Below are 20,579 nucleotides of genomic sequence, written 5' to 3' on the forward strand. Positions count from 1 at the left end.
AAGCAGATGGGTCTTAAACATCTGCGTATTGTATGCAGGTTGCTTGTGGGATTGCTGTCTGTAGATCGTTAATAATGTGAGAGAACAGAAGTGGTCCAAGGATGTAGCCCTGTGGAACTCCGAAATGGAAGAGTGATGAGATATGGTTTTCCCATATTACTGCTTGTTGTCTATTGTTAAGATAAGATTTAAACCACTTAATGGCTTTGTGTCACAACAAGAGAGATTCAAGACATTTAGCTAGTGGTGAGGAGAGAGCTGACAGTTTGCTATTGTTAGTATCAAGGGAGTTACCACCTTTATGTAGTGGGATAATATAGGAGATTTTCCAGATGTCAGGGATGGTTCCCTCTTGGATAGTTCTGTTTATAAGTAAGGATATAGGGTAAGCTATTTCTTTGGCAGCTTTCTGAAGGAAGAGAGAAGGGAGCTTGTCTACAGAAGGGGTGCAAGGTCTCAGTTTGTGAATGAGTCTATATATGAAAGAAGTAGATATGGGTTTTAGAGAAGTTAAAGGAGGAGTTAGCTATATTATTTGGAATATAAGAGTTGTTGGTGTTCATTTGTTTGGCTAGGGATTGAATAGTTTCAGAGAAAAAAGAGTTGAAAGCATTAGCAGTCTGGAGAGGGGTTTCTGGGTCAGCATTAAGTGGGGATGGAGTTTTAGCAATTCCTGGGGAGAGAAGTCTATTTACTGATGACCAGAAGTATTTAGAATTGTTAAGATGAGTTTCCTGTAGTTCACAGTAGAATTTCTTCTTGTCAGAGATTATTGATTTCTTAGCTAAATTTCTAAGCTGGCGAAAAAGAATGAAACTGTTAAAGATTTCTTACAAGTACAGTCACCTAGGTTTAGTAGGCATTGGCCTTCATAAAACTGGTCTTTTCCAGTCCCTCCCAGACCTTCTCAGTCTAAACCCAGGGGCAGTAGACCACCAAGACTACAGTCTCAGGGTGTGCACAGATCTAAGCAATGGAGTGCTCCCACCTCCAAAACAGGGAGTAGTAAGCCACCCTCCTATGGTAAAATCTCACAATGACTTATCCTTAACTCTTCCAAGCCTTGCCCAAGTACTTGCACCTTTAGGAGGGAAACTTGCCCTGCATGCCAAAAACTGGGAGTACATTACCCAGGATAGATGGGTCTTAAACATTGTTTCCCAGGGATACATATTCCACTTCCTTTCACTCCCAACCCCAAGCGGATGGCCAGACCTTTCCCCAAACTAGTGGGCAGAGGCCCAAAAGCAAGCAATTTCTCTTCTCAGTATCAAGGCTATTCAGCCTGTCCCAGCAAAACAAAAGGGACAAGGCTTTTATTCCAGACTGTTTCTGGTACCCAGAAAAGAAAACTCTTGGCATCCTATCCTGGATTTGTCTATTCTCAACACCTTTCTGGTGGTTCCAAAATTCGAAATGCTTACTCTCCAACAGCTGCTTCCTATACTAGCCAAGGACTCCTGGCTAGCAACCCTAGACTTTAAAGAAGCTTATCTGCACATCCCCATAAGGGAATTGTGCAGAAAATACCTACATTTCAGAACAGGCTCTATGCACTGTTCTCTGCTCTTCCCTTTGGCTTATCTACTGCGCCCAGGGTATACACAAAATGCCTAGCTCCAGCCTTTGCATATTGCAGGCAGAGAACAATTCAAATTTACCCATACTTGGATGATTGCCTGATTCAGGCTGATGGTCAGGAATTGCTGCTACAGCACCTGACATTTGTAAAGAGACTTCTAACTTCACTGGGGTACACCATCAACGAAAAGAAATAACATCTGGTACCCAGCCAACAGATTGTATTCCTGGGAGCAAACTTGAACACAACTTCACAGATGGCATTCTTCACTCCAGAAAAACAAATTCTTAAGACAGAAGTGGCAAACTTCATGACACCCATGCAGACGGACAATAGAGGTATGACTGCAGAATCATACACAAATGCACTTTATAAGCACTTACACGAGTGTATGGATCATGCAATCCCTAATAGAACCAAGATGTCATCCTCTAAAAAAAGAAAGCCAATCTGGTGGACCTCTGCCATAAACAAACTCTACAACAGAAGAAAAAAACTGTTGCAAAAGAGAGTAAAATCCCATGACTGGAGGAACTCCCTGGTCAACCTCGGTAAGAAGCTGAGATCCCTCATAAAATCCTCCAAGGCTAGTTACGAAAACAAAATTGCCACTGATTCTAAAGACAACCACAAAGCATTCTATAGCTATGTCAAGAATCTAAATGGGAACACTCAGATCTGCTCTGAGTTACAGCATAATGGCACTAAATATACAGAACCAACTGATATTGCCAACATCCTAGCAGATAGGTTCAGTGCTAACTTTACCCCTCTCACCCCTAGAGGGCCCATCTCTATACCTGAAGAATGCAAAGTTCCTATAATCACAGCTGCACAGGTAAAAAACACACTCTCCAAAGCCAAGAACACAGCATCCATGGGACCTGACAGTATCTCAGGCTGCGTTCTACATGAACTACAGAATGAACTGGCACCCTACCTAAGTACCATGTTCAATCATAGCCTCACCTCAGGCTTTGTACCCACTGAATGGCGCACTGTGACAGTTATCCCACTCCACAAAGGGGGATCCACGACGGACCCCGGGAACTACCGCCCCATTAGCCTGATGAGCTTGGTCTGCAAGGCCAAGGAACGTATCATCATGGAACTCATAAACAAAGACATTGGTAATCTCCAAACTCTGGACCCTACACAGTTTGGATTTGTAACAGGCAGATCATGTCTTCTAAACCTGATCGACTTCTTTGAAGCAGTCACCAAAGCCATAGATCAGGGTAAAATGGTTCACACAGCTTATCTAGATCTCGCCAAGGCTTTCGACACCATCCTCCACTCTGGAATTATAGATAAGCTCACTAAACTAGGTATAAATCCCTATGTCACAAGATGGGTTGCCAACTGGCTCACGGACAGAACCCACACTGTGAAAGTAGTGGATTCCAAATCCGACATCAGACTAGTGACAAGTGGAGTACCACAGGGTTCAGTCCTGGGTCATCTCCTGTTTGGTATCTACTTCTCTGAAGTGCAGGCCAACACAGAAGGTCTTTGGCTAACAAAGTTTGCAGATAACTGCAAACTAGGAGCCATAATCGAAACTCCTAACGATGTGGACAAACTACAAAAGGGCCTCAATGAGACAGATACCTGGTGTCAAAGCCATGGCCTGAAGCTCAATGCCAAAAAGTGTGTTGTCATCCCCTTTGATAAAAACTCTGTACCCATGAACTACCACATAGCTGGTAGTCTACTTAATGCCGAAAATGTGATGAGACCTTGGGACACAGGTGGACAGTAGTCTCTCCTTTGATAATCACATCGCCACAGTGGTCAGGAAATCCTTCTACGTAGCTCATCTCATCACAAAAGGATTCTCATCCAGAAAAAAAGAGGTCATTGTTCCCCTCTACTCATCACTCATTAGACCCATTATAGAGTACAATGCCCCTTTTGGTATATACCTCACAAGACATCTACAACAACTGAAAAGACCACATAAATACCTCACAAAGAGGATTACTGGCCTCAAACATATGCCCTATGCAGACCGTCTCAAAAAACTACAGCTTTACTCCATCGCATATCGCCTACTCAGGGGCGATCTCTGCCTAACATACAAAGGTATGTCGAACCCAGAGCTGTTGGACATGCTTCACTTAAAGAAATTCCAATCCCTCCGAGCTACACGCTCTAGGGACCTTAACCTTGTCACCACAATAAACAGAACATGCCGGAGGGATAGATTGCTGTCCCAGAGACTTCCCATACTCTAGAACAGACTACCTATCTGTCAAACAGAGCTCCTCATTAGCACTCTTCAAGAAAAATCTTGATGATTGGATGGGAAATGGGAAATTCACCCCGGGGATCACTTCTGTGGCTCTGCTCGACAGGGGCACAGGAAAATAATTTTCTTGGGTGGCGAAAGCCAGGGTACATTTTTTGGCTCGGGTTGTATGGACCCTAGGGCCGATAGCCTAGTACCTACCTATGAACCTATGAACCTATTTGACAAACTACTTCAGTCTACTTGCCACCAAAACCCAGCTATCTGCAAGAAAAATATTGCAAGCCCTAGGGTTCATTGCCTCTTGCATTCTACTAATTCCATATGCAAGACTGCATATGAGGAAACTTCAATGGTACTTCAAAAAAAGTCTCTGGTGTCAACATTCTCAGGACCTGGAATCAATGATTCCTATCATTCCTTGTATAAAGACAGAGTTCCTTTGGTGGGCAGAGGACTGCTACCACAACAAGGGACTCCCTTTCACTCAACCCTCTACTGCCCAAACCCTAACAGATGCATCAGACTATGCATGGGGGGCTCACATGGCAGGACAATGCATTCAAGGCAAATGGAGCTCAAAGCAAATGCACCTGCATCTCAGTGAAAAAGAAGTGTTAGCTGTACAGAATGCTCTTGACAACCTTCAAAGACCTTATTCTTCCAGGACTGCTATTGGTAAAGACAGACAACACCACAGTTATGTGGTGCATAAACTAGCAGGGGGGAATCCATTCCTACCCACTCTGCAGATTAGCCATGGCTCTGTGGAACACAGTCTTGAGCAACCAAGTGCACCTGCAACTTCATTTCCTGCCAGGCAAACTAAATTCACTGGCAGACGACTTAAGCAGAAATCTCATGGACCCACACAAGTGGAATTGGAACCCAAAATATTCAAACTTTTGTGGGACATGTGGGGGAGTAACAGAGGTGGACCACTTTGCTTCCCCTCAGAACTATCAGTTGAACAAATATTGCACCAGAACTCCCCACAGCCAAGCTTGGAAAGTGGATGCCTTGTCCTTTACCTGGGAAAGCCTCTCAATCTATGCCTTTCCCCCTCTGCCCCTCCTATCGAAGGTTCTACTAAAGATCAAACAGGAAAAGCCACATACAATCCTGATCGCACCAGACTGGCCACGCCAGCACTGGTACCCTATTTTGCACAGTCTGACAGTGGTGTCACCATAGCACCTGCCTCAGACCCCTTCCCTGCTGTCCCAGCAGGATGGCCAGATTTTGCACCCTCAGCTCCAGACCCTGAACCTAGCAGCCTGGCTCATCCCCCTGAATTCATCACCAGCAGCCCTCAGTAAGCAGGTGCTGGATGTCATTCTGGAGGCAAGGAGGCCTAGTACTAGAAAATCCTATTCTGAAAAGTGGAAAATATACTGTTCCTGGAGCCAGACTCAGGGAATGGACACAGCTATGCCCAGCTTACCTCATATACTAGATTACTTAACAGAAATGCTCCACAAAGGCCTATTCTTCTCTTCAGTTAAGATTTATGCCTCTGCCATTGCAGCTATTTATAACATTGAGCCACCCCTCTTCTCTCATCCTCTGGTCAAATAGTTCCTGAGAGGAGCAAAAAATTTAAGATCCCCCAGAAGAGCTCCCACTCCAGCCCTAGGACCTTAACTTTGTATTGGAAATGCTCACGTTTCCGCCCTTTGAACCTGCTGCTACAGTAGAGTTAAAATTCCTTTCATGGAAAAAGCTTTACTTCTGGCCATCACTTCATTAAGAAGTGTGTCTGAATTGCAGGCCCTTATGGTCGTGGAACCCTCCATCATCTTCCATGCAGACAGGGTTTCCCTCAGGACCAACCCTTCATTTATGCCCAAGGTGGTATCTAGGGTGGTTTTAAACCAATCCATTCATTTGCCAACTTTTTTCCCTAATCTTCAAAATAAAGGGGAAAGGATCCTGCACTCCCTGGATGTGCACAGGCAGCTTAGGTTCTGTCTGGACAGGACTAAGCCTTTCAGAAAATCTGACTAGCTGCTAGTCAGCTTTGCTGCAGGGGTAGAGGGCAAGGCAATTTCAAAGCAAACCATTTCTAAATGGATAACACACTGCATCCATTTCTGCTACAAACACCATGGGAAACCTACCCCACAGGGGATCAGAACACATTCCACCAAAGCTGCATCAACCTCTACAGCTTTTCTCAGGGGAGTCCCTACCAACGACTTCCTGGAAGCTGCAACCTGGAGCTCTGTACACACAAGCATTATGACTTGCCTATCTTTTCTAAATCCACAGCTGGATTTGCCACAGCTGTCTTACAGGGCCTGATTGCCAGCCCTAATGTTTCTTAACTACCTCCACCCATCCTCAGCTTTGGGAATCAACCCATATGTGACTGCAACAGTGAAACACAAAGAACATAGTACAGTTGCATACACTTACCATAAATTTAGATGTTCAAGTGTATTCACTGTTGCAGTCCTGGTTACCCTCCCTCCAGCTCCCTAACTTATCTTTACTTCTACCTATCTGTTTTGTATACATATCTTATATCATTGGTATTTGATTTTTGCTGGGGGTGTTACATACCGTGTAATTGCTTACTATTTTGGGGGCTCCTGACATGTGGGGCAAGATAAACTGATGTAATGGCGTCGGCTGCATGTTTCATACCCCTGACGACCTGACGTCATGGAAGAAGCGACAGCATCCGACGCAGAAATCTGAAGACTCTGGTATTCAGGCTGGCTGAGGGCTACCTGCAGGCAGATAACCTAAATGTGATGACTGCAACAGTGAATACACTCAAACATCTACATTTATGGTAAGTGTACATAACTGCAGAAAGTCTGTGGGGTGACCTGAAGAGGGCTGTTCACAAGAGATGTCCTTGCAATCTGACAGATTTGGAGCACTTTTGCAAGGATGAGTTGGGGAAATATTGCCAAGTCAAGATGTGCCATGCTGATAAACTCCTTCTCAAGAAGACTGAGTGCTGTAATTAAATCAAAAGGTGCTTCAACAAGGTATTAGTTTAAGGGTGTGCACATTTATGCAACCAGCTTATTGTATGCCCCCCCCCCAATAGATTTGGTTGTTTTTCAAGTTAATTGTACAGGTTATAGGTCACATTAAAGGTGGGAAAAGTTTTGAAATTATTTATTGTTGTCTCATTTTTTTATATCACAAAAACCTGGCATTATAACAGGAGTGTGTACACTATTTATATCCTGTAATTCTAGGTTTCAGACATTTAAGGTTTTCTGTGCCTGATCACATTGTCACGTCTTCATTATCTTTTATTCTACCCACTGCTCTAAGGATATTCAAAATTGTGTAAGGTCCCGTTATAGCCTACTGCAGACCGCAAGATATACACATTTTGCAAAGTCTTTTCGAAAGTGTCAGTCTCTCACCTGGGTAATGGATTACCTATACAGACTGGAGTCCCAGGAGAACATACAGAAGTCTAAACTAACTTGTCACAGGATTGTTTTCCTTTGGTGTCTCCTGTATACCTTAGTTAAGAGCTTTTCTTCCACAGGAAAAAGTAGTTGTGTCTAGATCTATTCTGTAGTTTTGCAATCAGACTACTGTCTCCACCAGGGATTTTTTTTTAGGATTTTGGGTTTCTTGTCTTCTGTAATTCTCACAATCCCTCTTGTATGACTCCAAATGAGAAAAATCCAGTGGTACCTGAAATTTGTATTGTTCCAGCATCAGCATCCCCTGACATTCCAGATTCCATTGTTTGAGTTTGTGAAAAGGGAGATTTCTTAGTGGAGACACCAAATTTGTTAGAATCCAAGTCTGTCATTCTTCCTTCCACCTCCAGCACAGTTGGTCATACAAGGTGCCTCAGACTTTGCTTAGAGAGCAGCATCTGTGGAGTTAAAAGTGCAGGGTATTTGCAACAGAAAAGACAAACAAAAACAATTGAAGGTAAAAGATGTTGGCATTTATAAGTGCTATTAACGCTGTCACTCATCTTGGCTCCCCAGGACCTCTACAACTGTTTTTAGATAACACCACAGTAATCTTCTTCTTCTTTTGGCTTTTTCCTGGTTATGGGTCGCCACAGCGGATCACCTGTCCACTCATGATTGGCAGTGGAGTTTTACAGTGTCGAGTTGCCAGCCCAGCGTCCAACCTTCCACAGAAGACACACACACACACGCACATGCCTAGGGACAATTTAGAGTGTCCAATCCACCTACAGCATGTCTTTGGGAGGAAACCCACGCGACCACAGGGAGGACATGCAGACTCTGCACAGAAGGCACCCCAGCCGAGGATCGAACCGAAGAACGTCTTCCTGTGAGGCCGCAATGCTAACCTCTGCACCACCGCAGCCACCCACAGTAATGTAGTACTAAAATAAGCAAGGGGGAACCAGATTTTACTCTCTGCAGGCTAACCATTGTAACCTGGGATATACCTTTTCAGCACAGTCTCACTGCACAGGCATCGTATACACCATCAGAGCAAAATTGTGTGGCAGACAAGTTGAGCAGGACAAGAACAGACCCTTAAAAATAGAAACTGTATCGGGGGGGGGGGGTCTTCTAAGAAATTGATCCAGCTGTGGGGAACACCTCAAGCAGATCTTTTTTGTCTCTACTCACAGCAGTCCTTTGGCAGTCTTCTGCTCCAGGATTCCATTTAAGAAGGTCTGGAAGTTGGATGTTTTTTCTTTTCCTTGGACAGGAATGTTCCTGTATGCTTTTTGACCTTTTCCACTAATATACGGGGTCATTCTGAAGATTCAGGAGAACTTGACCTCTGTTCTCCCTCTGTATGGAAATGGCCAGGGAAAAATACCATAAGTTTCATCAGAGACCAGATCTATTCACATAAGACAAGGGTTTTTTGATGCAGAACTACCTGCCTGGATGATAGAATCTTAGTGCTTTTGAGGCACCTTTTTTCTGAGGATTTGTAGCAGGTATTCAAGAACGCAGTCAAACTTGCTACTAGGAAGTCATGTTTTAGTGAATGGAAAAGTCTGTATAATTTGTGCCAAGAAAAGAACCAGCGCCATTTCAGGGCTAGTGTTTCTCTGATTTTGGATTAGTAGTGTGAGTTACTGTCCTCTGGCCTGTCTTATTCATCCATCAAGGTTCACTTGTTGGCTATTTCAGTATGTCTGCCCATGGATCCAACTCTTTCAATGCATTCTTATGTGAAAGTATTTTTGAAATGAGTGCCGCATACCCAGCCTCCTAGGAAACTGATGGCTTCTTCTTCAGATCTGAATTTTGTCAGAAAAACTTTTGCTCTATTTCAATCAATTCATCAAGCTGACTTGAGATTCTTAACATGGAAAACAGTTTTGCTACTTGCCCTGACCTCTGCTAAAAGAGTATTTTTGAGTTGTAAGGTTATCGGGTGTGTCAGCCTTATCTCATATTTCACAAAGATAGGGCTTTCTAAAGATCTACTCCTTCATTTATGAGTAAAGTAGCATCTGAGTTTACTGTGAGCCAAGATATCTGTCTCCCTATCTTCTTTGCAGAACCTAAAATTTATGGAGAAAGTATACTTTTTTACCTTGAATGTTCAGAGACCACTGTTACTATCTTTTCAGAACAAAATCTTTCGGGAACTGTGATCGTTTCTCTCTTTTGTTGTGAAGGAAGAAAAAAGGTAAGTGCGTCAAAACAGACCATTTTCAAGTGTTTTTTTCATATTACTTTTTGTTATACTTGTAATTCCAGGCTTGGTCAAGGCTCATTCTACCAGGACCTTTGTTTTATCTGTGACTTTTTGCAAAGGGTTGGATTCTAGATGTGTTCTAGAAGCAGCAGTTTCATCCTCTGCAAACTTTTATAAAGCATTACAAACTTGATTCCTTCTCCAGGTGTAGGACAACTTTGCTAGGAGCAGTCTTCATAAGTTCCTGGAAACCGCATCCTTTTTCCTCCCAGTCTGTCTTGAGCTGTGGTAATCTAACCATGCAGATAAGGTGTGATCCATTTGCTGAATATAGTACAGTTTTTCTGTTTGTTTTCATTGCCGTGGTGATGACCTTTATTTTTATTTTCTTAGTATTGTCTTTGTCAAGGCTTTAACCTCCTCCTGACTCTTAGCAGGAAAACTCTTAAGGGCTTGATGTCCAAACCTGTTTTTTTAGTCAACTCAGCTCAAGCTGACTAATGATTTGGGTATGTAGAAGGTGCCCTGAAGCTTTGAAAGCTGGTTGGTTGTTATATCCGTAGCAGGGTATATCACCTCTAGCAACAGTGATCATTTGAGCATCTAGTGTTATGGTATATTTACTTACACAACTGTACTTTATTTTTCCTGCAATCTGCACTACTCTCATTTGTGAGAGTCTGTTAGACTTGGGTTTCTGACAGGATAATGTACTTAGTGTTTTGCACTGCTGTTTTATTTTAAACATCTGAATGGACGACTTCCAGCAGTAATCAGTTTTCTCTATTTGTTAGTCTGTTATTAAGGTAAATGAATTTCTGATGTGTTCTGAAGGAAAAAAAACAACCTTCAGGAAAGAAAGCAGATGGGGTCATTAGATAGTTTTGTGAATGTTATCATTTTAACAGTCTTTGCTGTTGAGTCTGCATTTGTGAGCTCACAGTTCACTTGAGTTGGGTTCTGTTGAGACAGTATCCTGTGTCTCCTCCTCAGATTTCCATTATTTACTGCATTGGTAAAATGATTTTCATGTAACACCTCTAGGTTGTTTTTTCTTCTGTGAACTAGACATGCAAATCATTACTCGGTCTGTCTTCTGGGAGAGTGTGTTGGACTTTGATATGAATGTGGTCATGATAACCACGTCTTTGGCAGTTATGGCTGTTGATTCATTATGGCCAATTTGTTCCAGTACTGCTTGATGATGTGGACCAGAAGTGCTTCATTGTGTCATTTTATTCAGCAACCTTGGTTACAACTTATTACTAATTATTTTGGATACTAATGATTATAGTTTGCATTTTTTTGAGCTGTGGTCTTAATTTTGTTGTTGCGAATATTAATATTTTAATCATAAGAAGAGTGATGCTATGTTTTATTTCATTTTTTTAGTTTATCTTTTTGTATGTTCTCATTGTTTAAATTTGTATCGGTATATTTCAGAATGTTTTATTAATGCTGTGACGTCCTCTCTTTAGGCCAGTAATCAAGGAGCCTGAATCATCACCACTGACACTGGTGAGGACATTCACTTGGAAGGAAAAAAGATACACACAGTGTTTCCGGATGCAGCTCTCTGCATCAAGCACAGTTTCCCTTAAGAGCACACAGGAAACACATGCAGCCCAAGAGCATGGTTTTTCTCTCTCATCTTTCTCCCCGTTGGCACAGCTGTAGAGTTGAGTCCTCAGCAGAGTCCTTCACCTCTCTTTCTGTGAAACCAGTGCTTTGTGTCCCTGCTCTAAGTAGATGACACACACACTCTTTGAGATTTGATTTTCTCACACGCGCACGCGCACTGGGAAAGGCTGGCACATATTTACTAGCTATATCCCTCTGCCCAGACTCTAAAGTAGTTACTGCCACCAGACACTCCAAAGCCACCTACTCTAAGGCTCTTACAAGGGTACCCAATTATACTGAGTGAAATTAATATTAATACAAATGGTAATGTTGACCAAACAGCAAGCTTTCAGGAGCAGCCACAGTGTCAGCAAATAAATATATGTATTCTCAAATGTTAAAATATTTTTTAAAGGACCAGCCACAATGAAAATTTTAAGTTTGTTTAATAATAGAAGAACATGAAAATACTAAATATCTATTTACAGTAGACACCAGAATTTTAGTCACAGGAAATATTAAAAATAACACAGATGAATAGATTCACACAGGTACAGAAAAACAGTTCTTAACTAATCTCATTATATTTTAGTGATTGAGCTAAAGAATTACTGTTCCCTGGTTACTTAATAAAGGAAGTCAAGATGAAGTGGGTGGGATATACTTCTATGTCAGGTTCCAAAAAATAGACTGCTCTGAGGTTTCTGTCTCATCTAGTATTAAAACATCATTACAGTCCTGGATTACAGAATATCACATACATCTGGTCTTCTGACTTCTGGTTCCCATACCACCCCATTTAGTAGCAACTGAACCAGAATGTAGCACCTGTGTGTCCATAATACACACACACACACACACACACACACACACACACACACACACACACACACACACACACACAAAGAGCTTTGGTAAGATCTGTTACAGCTTCTTAAAGTCATAAAACAATTTCAAACTTCCACCCTTCCAGAGTAGCAATTAGTTCATTGCTATAGAAAGTACAGACTTTGTCTCTGGCTGCATTGAGTCCTGTGAGATACAATCTTTATGGCTTATACAAAGTAATTTAATTTCAAACTATTTTTCAAAGTTAGCTGGACTGAGATAAATCTTTTCTTTTCGGTATCCTCTGTTGCAGTGTATTCATTTCAGTAGTTACCATACAGTCTGATATACAGGTATACTTCTTTTTCTCTACAGCAAGACCCACTGTTTGTACATTTTTTTAACACAAGCAACTTTACAAATGTATTTTCAGCACAAGCACCTATACTTATCAGTGTGATATACAAATGACATATAATTCTTTACGCAACTCCAGCTAGCTATGCTGGCATATGTTACACATCCACTGCCCTACTTCTCCTGACAAAGCTGTCCCACTGTACTCATCCGTCATTAGACCCATTGTAGAATACAATGCCCCATTTGATATGTACCTCTCAAGATATCTGCAACAACTGGAAAGGCTGCAGAAATACCTCACTAAAAGAATCACAGGCCTAAAGCAGATGCCCTATGCTGACCATCTTAAAAAAAACTCCAGCTATACTCTGTCGCATATCATCTACTCCAAGGCGATCTCTGCTTAACATACAAGGCCATGTCAAACCCAGAGCTGCTGGACAATGCTACACATAAAAAAATCCCAATCCCTCAGAGCCACACACTCCAGGGATCTAAACTTTGTCATCACAATAAACAAAACATGCTGGAGGGATAGGTTCCTGACCCAGGGACTCCCCAGACTCTGGAATAGACTGCCCATACATGTCAAGCCGAGCGTCTCTTTGGCCCTCTTCAAAAGGAACCTTGATGATTGGATGGGAGAAAGGAAATTCACCCTGGGGATCACGTCAGTTGCCCTGCTAGACAGGGGTCCAGGAAGTAAACAGTGTGGGAAGAAATAGCCAGGGAATTATGTCTAGGCTTGTATAGGCGCTAGGGCCGATAGCCTTGTACCAACCTATGAATACTTTACATTGTCTCAAATGCTATTGTAGTGTGTGCAGCATTCCGTTTAATGCTAAGTTTTCTTGTAAACTTGAATTTTGAGGAAACGTGAAGTAAGAGAGAAGGAAATGCAGTAGTTATTCCCGTTTCATTAAGTTGCGATTTTGGAGGTGTTATATTTAGTACGTATGGATGTGGAGACCAGTGTACTGTAGGATGGATGCAGGTCTATGCGGCCAGTATGCAAAAACTACTTTCCTAGGTCTGTATGTTTCTATGTCTGCCATGATGGCGTAATAGGGCAGCGATATGTTAAGTTTTCTGGAGAAGTGGTGGTGGGATAGCAAATAAAAGAAGACCTGACACACAGTGTAAATGCTGGACAATCACGCTGTTACCAGAGTCAGGGTTTTACTGTAGGCACCATGGAGCTTGTTTTCATAATGCTTCCATTCTTCACTAGCATACGTGCAGATAGTTCATTTTATTGCCCGAGTTAGTACAGTAGCTTTGTGGTTTTTTAAACTGTCATTTCACCAGCATAATTTGAAGGGAAAAAAAAGCACAGCAGGATGTGACTTTTGCTTCTGTTTGGAGCTTTTAGATGCTGAATGTTATAGCTAGACTTGCATATTGATTTTTAGGTATAATCATTAAACCTTGGCTAGAAGTTTTATCACACCCCTTTTCCTTTGCTTACAGATGGAGCGTCAGAGGCTGTCTCGAGAGAAGCAGCTGAGAGAAGAAGCCGAGCGGGCACGAGATGAGCTTGAACGACGGTTACTGCAGTTACAGGAAGAGGCACAGATGGCAAATGAGGCACTGGTGAGCTTTCAGATGACAGGATTGTAGTGGTGGTAATTAGTTTTGTCTGCCACAGTCTTGTAAACATTTTATTATTACCTCCACAGTTGTAACATAGGTATTTAACATAACCTTCTATGGTGGTTATGGTGGCTTGTAAAAAGATCCATAGGAGACTCAGGCAAGCAGATCTGCTTGTAGATAACTAGTAATAAGTAATGTACTTTGTCAGATTACTGTGGAAAATTGTCATTATGTGTTTAGTTTTGCTGCATTTTTTTTTGCATTTTTGCTATGTTGTGTTTGAAAATGTACCTTATTGAATCTACTACTTGCCAGGTGGGTAACAAAAGCTCTGGCAAGTGAATTTCAAGCCTTCTACATTACGTTAGAAGAATTCACCAGTATTGCACTTCCTTTACCTCTTCTCACAGGTCTCTGTCCACATGTAGAGAAAACTCCCTTCCCCAGAGAGGTACAGTACAAACCCCATTTATCTGAAATGTGGCGGTACAGATCTTCTCTGTTAAAATTAATTAATGCATAACCCATACCCTGCAATTACTGGATAAAGTGCACAGAGAGGTAAAATAAAAATAAAAGGATATGAACATTGTGAATGATATCTGCGTGATCAGTAGCCTGTAATCTCATTATTAACACTTCAGTACCTCATCACTACTACTTTAAAGCGACAATTGTCTGAACAGGTTTTGAACAGTGGCCAGTGCCGGATCATGGTCAAGTGGGGCCCTAAGCAGGATAATGGATCAGCATCCTACCCAGCAATTGCAGCGTCCCATTGCTTGGCTATTTCTCCCCAGTTATCATAAACACTGTATAACATGTCAGTGTGCGTACTATTTTGTTCTGTATTTATGCAATAATTAGAGATATTTAAAACATTTTCAAATTTTATAGCACAAACAGTAATCACCATTTGCTAAATAAAGCAAAACCATACAGTCTCACAATGAAAACAGACTTAGCATGAACAGTAAGCTTCTCTGTCCTTGAAACACTTATTCATTGAAATGACATTGAAACCAGCATTCAAAGAAAATGCATTTGGCCAGTGGTGGATTAAGTTTATCTTTGGGCTGTTGTCAAACCATAGGCCCCTTGCACACATTTGTTGGACTATGCATACATGCACCATCCCAATTGTATTAAATTATATTCCTTGTGTAATACACCACCTTTTCAAGTGCGTTTTAAATTTGTAGGTTTGAACATTTTTCCAGTAAGCAATGAAACAAAACGTATGAACTAATAAAGGCAAAGCTACCCATTACAGAATATTTCAACCACAAAACGCTACTCAAACTTCTGTAATTACAATCCACCAATATCAGTCAATATACACAATCTCTGCAGAAGTAAAAGTCATCTGAATAATTCCACATTAAAGAGATCTACAAGTAATGAAAATGTTGCTACTGGCAAACAACCTTACATTTCAGTGTTTCATGTACAAATTCAGTGCCTGCTGCCCTTGAAGAATAAACTGACCACGTTACATTAAAAATGGTAAGTTGTTAGTATTGTAGTAGGGAATGGCTGTCAAACCAGCAACAGGTTCATAGTTACTAGGTATCTCATCCAAAGGAGGACTCAGTCAGCAGAGCAGCACCCCATCCCCTAAAAGGAGGCCGTGCAATATGAGGGCTCCTTGTACATGGTGTGAATGTGGAATCCACAGCCTGTTTGCACCAAAGGCAATTATGCTAGTTGTGCTGCTAACACTGCTTTTAAAATTTAAAACACAAACACTGGTGATGGTCATTTTCTAAACAAAACAGTTCTACGTTGCACACAGACTTAGCATGAGCAAGAGTAAACTTCTGATGTTCTTCGTGTTTCACTGTTGCAGTCATTACATTTGGGTAGTCCTGATTGGCAGGTTGTCCTCAGTTGGCCTGAATTCCAAAGTCCTGGATGTCCTTCATGGATGCATCTGCAGTCATAACAGCTGGGTTGTCCTGTCGTCAGGCAGCCCTTCAGTCCAAAGTCCGGGTCCGGCGCTGATGTCGCATCTCTGTTGGTCTGCCATTTTCCTCAGTCTTTCTTGCGGTCGGTCGGATCCAGAGATTACTTCTAGGGACTCTTTCTTGCCTCAGCCGATGTCAGAAAAAGTTAATAATTGTTTAACCTGTGGGAAACAAATACCTCATAAAGACTTACTGTCTGCCTTGTTTAGGCCCAGGTAGCAGCCTGTTCGGCTGAACAGTTTTTCGGTTCTGATTTTGGATCCTCCGACTACACTTTCGAAACCATGCTTAAACAAAGCTGAAACCGAAAACTGATCAAAGTACAGCTGAATCTATCTCTACAACTGAACCAACCTCAGAAGTTTTATCGACTGCCAATGACTTATCAGACACCATTCCCTTGGATGTCTCTCAGCAGCCATGTCCATTAAGGCCTTCGCCAGGGCTAAAGCAGCCAAGACTTCTCTTCTAGTAATCAAATGCTTACTTTGGCAGAAGATTTAATTACATTAATTAGAGGATCTCATCTCACCCAGACAGGGCCTCTCAGCCCCAGAGAAGAGACCTAGGCAGAGGCCCCTGAGCCAGTCTCCTCTGATGATTCGGCTGATGAATCAGACATAACTGACCAGCCAGAGGCCCCTTTCTCCAATTTTGTAGATTCTGATGCTGAAGAATCTATTCCAGCTGCTTCTCCTCCAGAAGAATTCTCCTTTGAGCATTTCCAATGGCAGCAACAAGATTTTTCAGATTCCAGAAAAAGACTTAGAACCTTTTCCACAGCACAGGCCCTTAGCTATACCTCCTGTTCTCTGTGGTAGATGATGTTTTCAATGATGTCTGCTCTGCTCCAGATTCATTGCCTGCCAAACCAGACAGATTTTACAGGGTGCCAGATACTCATCACCACCTTTACAAGGCCCCTCTTGCAGACCCGAATCTATATCCCAGGGTCCCAAGGCAGTAGCGACCATAGCTAAAAACCCTATTCCTTCTGAAAGGGAAGCAAGGTCATTAGACAGATGGGGTAAAAGGTTTACACTTCAGCTACTCTCTCAGCTAGAGCTTTAAACTGTCAATTTCACATGATACAATACCAAGAGTTTATGCTTGATCAGTTAACTAAAAAACTAACCACTGATGAATCTCTTGACAAGAAATATGTATTAGAGATGGTAAATAACATACAACAGGTTAGTAACCATTCCTTAAAATGTGGCTATGATGCACTGGAGGCTTCATTTAGATCAGCCATGACTGGCACAGTGATAAGAAGACATGCATGGCTAAAGGAGCAACCTCTACCGGATCATGTTAAAGCTAAGTTGCTAGATGCTCCTATGGATAAGACAAGTTTGTTTGGTACACCTGCACAGCAGGTTATAAAGAAAATGGAAGAAAAAGCAAAATTAGTTCAAACGGTTAAAGATTTCCTGCAGGTTCAACCCCCAAGGTTTAGCAGGAACTGGCCTGCAAAAATTGGTCCTTTCCAGACTCCACAAGATTTCAAAGGGGCAGGAATAGGCGTCCCAGAGGCAGAAACCAATCTAGAGGTGGTGCCTAACAGAGGCTCAGACTCAACCACTGCCACTACAACAGCTCAGCCACAGTGACACTTCCACACTTTACCAGTCAAAAGAGGAATGCCAAATCTACCTCCAAATCAAAAAGCAGAAGCTCTACAACAGATAATGGAGTTAGCAAACATGAGAGCTGTGGAAAAAGTACCAACAGCAGAGCAAGGAAAGGGGTTCTACTCCAGACTATTCCTAGTTCCAAGAAAGGAAAAAAGTTGGAGACCAATTCTCGACCTGTCCACCTTAAATACATACATCATTGTACCAAAATTCAAAATGCTGACCCTTCAGCAACTTCTTCCCATGTTGGGCAAGGAGTGTTGGTTGGTAACTCTAGATCTCAAGGAGGCATACCTGCACGTCCCTATTCGACCAATCTGCAGAAGATACCTCAGATTTCTTGCAGGATCAGAGCACTATCAATTCTCAGCATTGCCTTTTGGCTTATCTACTGCGCCCAGAGTATTCACAAAATGCCTGGCATCAGTAAGCAGACTACAGGAATTCAAATTTACCCATACCTCCTACTACAAGGGGACAAAAAGCAAGTTGACAACAGATTTACAAAGGGTCATTTACTTGCTACAAGCACTGGGATACACAGTCAATTTACAAAAGTCAAGGCTGATACCATCCCAAACAAGGACTTTCTTGGGAGCGAATTGGACACAGTAAGACAAATGGCATTCCTAACTACAGAAAAACAAAAGAACTCCCTCTTTACTTCTTGGCACTAACAAAACTGAACAAGTTAACAGCAAGAAAGGTACTGCAGGCCTTGGGCTTCATGGCATCATGCATAATTTTGGTCCCATTTGCCAGACTTCATATGAGAAAACTACAGTGGTACCTAAGGAATTTATGGTCTCAGCACAGGCACAGCCTAGAAACAGAAATCCCACTAATTCCATGCATAAAACAGGAGTTCCTATGGTGGGCTCAGGCATGCCAGTCAAACCCAGGCCTTCCCAGAACATCACAACAGACAGACCTAGGATGGGGGCCCACATGATGGACAAAGGATTGTGGACTCAGGATCAACTTCACCTGCACATCAACCTAAAAGAAATGCTGGCAGTAAAACTGGCAATCCAAAGGTTCAGGCCTTTTCTCAAAGAGGGTCAGTTGATGATAAGGGCAGACAACACCACAGTCATGTGGTACATCAACAAACAGGAGGCTGCAGACTGACTTTGGAACTGTGGACCCTGGCACTCAGCTACAACATCCAGCTACAGGCAATATTTGTACCAGGAAAAGAAAATATTCTAGCAGACATATTAAGCAGAACCACATCCGATGCCAATGGCACCTGCACCCGGACATCTTCAAGACCATCACAAAGAAATGGGGAATGACTCAGATAGATCTATTCGCATCACCCCACAATCACCAGCTCAAAAATTTTGCACAAGGACATTCCACCCATTAGCATGGAAAGTGGACTCTCTCTCCTTCAGCTGGAAAGGCCTAACAGCATATGCATTCCCACCCTTTCCCTTGATACACAAAGTATTATTAAAAATCAAGGAGGAACAGCCAAGGATAATCCTGATAGCTCCAAACTGGCCAAGACAACACTGGTGAACAATATGTGGCCAATACCCCTGATGCCTTTGATGCTAACTCAGAACAACTACAGCACCATACATCCAAACCTGAAAACGTTACAACTGACTGCATGGAACATCACATAGCAGCAGCTAATCAAGAACTTTCCCAAAGAGTTAAAGACATTATTCTTGAAGAGAAGGAACTACGCTGGGAAATGGAAAAGGTTTGTCACTTGGAGTTCTGAAAGAGGAAAAGATGTGTCAAACATAGATATGCCTAATATTCTGGAGTAATTCAGGCCTGTCCTACTCCTCCATCAAGATACATGCATCAGCTATTTCAGCAGAATACAGCTTTGATCCACCTGTTTTTTCACACCCTTTGCTCAGACAGTTTCTCAGAGGAATCAAGAATGTAAAACCTCCAAGGAAACCACCATTGCCAACTTGGGACTTAAACAAAGTTGACACTATCACCCTTTGAACCAGCAGCAACAGCAGACCTAAAATACCTGTCTTGGAAAACTGCTTTCCTACTGGCAATTACTTCAGCAAGGAGGGTTTCAGAACTACAGGCCTTAATGGCAGTGCAACCCTTCCTAATCTTCCACCAAGATAGAGTGTCCATGAGGACTAATCCAACTTTTATGCCTAAAGTGGTCTCCAGGGTGTCCTTAAACCAGACAATCCACCTCCCTACCTTCTTTCCCAACCCACAAAACAGAGGGGAAAGAATATTGATGTACATAGACAGCTACGCTACTACTTGGACAGAACCAAAAGCAACAGAAAGACTGACCAACTTTTTGTAGCCTATGCAACAGGAAGGGAAGGAAGAGCTATTTCCAAACAGACAATCTCCAAATGGATAGGAAATTGCATTCGATTCTGTTACTCCTTCCATGAAAAACCAATTCCACAGAACATAAGACCTCATTCTACAAGGGCAACAGCCACTACCACAGCCAAGACATTATTGAGGCTTGGACCTCCGTGCATACATTTGCCAAGCATTATAATTTGCCTCTATATTCCAGATCAGGGTTTGCCACTGCTGTACTGCAAGGGATCCTAAACACACCATAATCTTCCTTTATCCTCCTCCCTAGTTGGCTGACTGCAGATGCATCCATGAAGGACATAGTACAGTTTTGTACCTACCATAAATGTAGATGTCCGAACTGGATAGCATCTGCAGTCACCTCCTTCCCTCTGTGGTACTGTGTTTACCCCCCCCTAATAGCTAACTGTTGGGGGGAGTCTTTTATGGTGTATTTGTTTGTATATATGTACATACATGCTTACTTTTGTGTTTACCTATACTTTTTTTGGAAACATTGGCATTCTATCCAAAAATTTTAGCCTTCCTAGAGGGCTTCTGGCATCTGGGGCAAGAAACACTGAGGAAAATGGCGTCGGCTGATGCTTTTATAGACCAACAGAGATGACGTCGGGTGAAGTGCGACATCAGCCGAAGCCGGACCCGGACTTTGGAATCCGGCCGACTGAAGGGCTGCCTGACGACAGGACAACCCAGCTGTTATGACTGCAGATGCTATCCAGTTCGGACATCTACATTTATGGTAGGTACAAAACTGTACTTTCCTGCGT

The 20,579-nt window shown here is 42.3% G+C and overlaps 1 protein-coding gene across 2 annotated transcripts in view; it reads left to right on the forward strand.

Annotated features, from left to right (window-relative positions):
* Positions 1-20,579, forward strand: part of NF2 (neurofibromin 2) — a 1,458,300-nt gene that overhangs the window by 865,408 nt on the left and 572,313 nt on the right. For both annotated transcript variants that reach the window (XM_044068458.1, XM_044068457.1), the window contains exon 11: positions 13,746-13,868. In XM_044068458.1, the coding sequence (XP_043924393.1) occupies positions 13,746-13,868 (123 nt within the window). The remainder of the gene's footprint in view (positions 1-13,745; positions 13,869-20,579) is intronic.

Source organism: Protopterus annectens, chromosome 4.part0 (genome assembly GCF_019279795.1).
Source record: "Protopterus annectens isolate FY-2018-M chromosome 4.part0, PAN1.0, whole genome shotgun sequence".
NCBI lineage: Eukaryota > Metazoa > Chordata > Ceratodontiformes > Protopteridae > Protopterus > Protopterus annectens.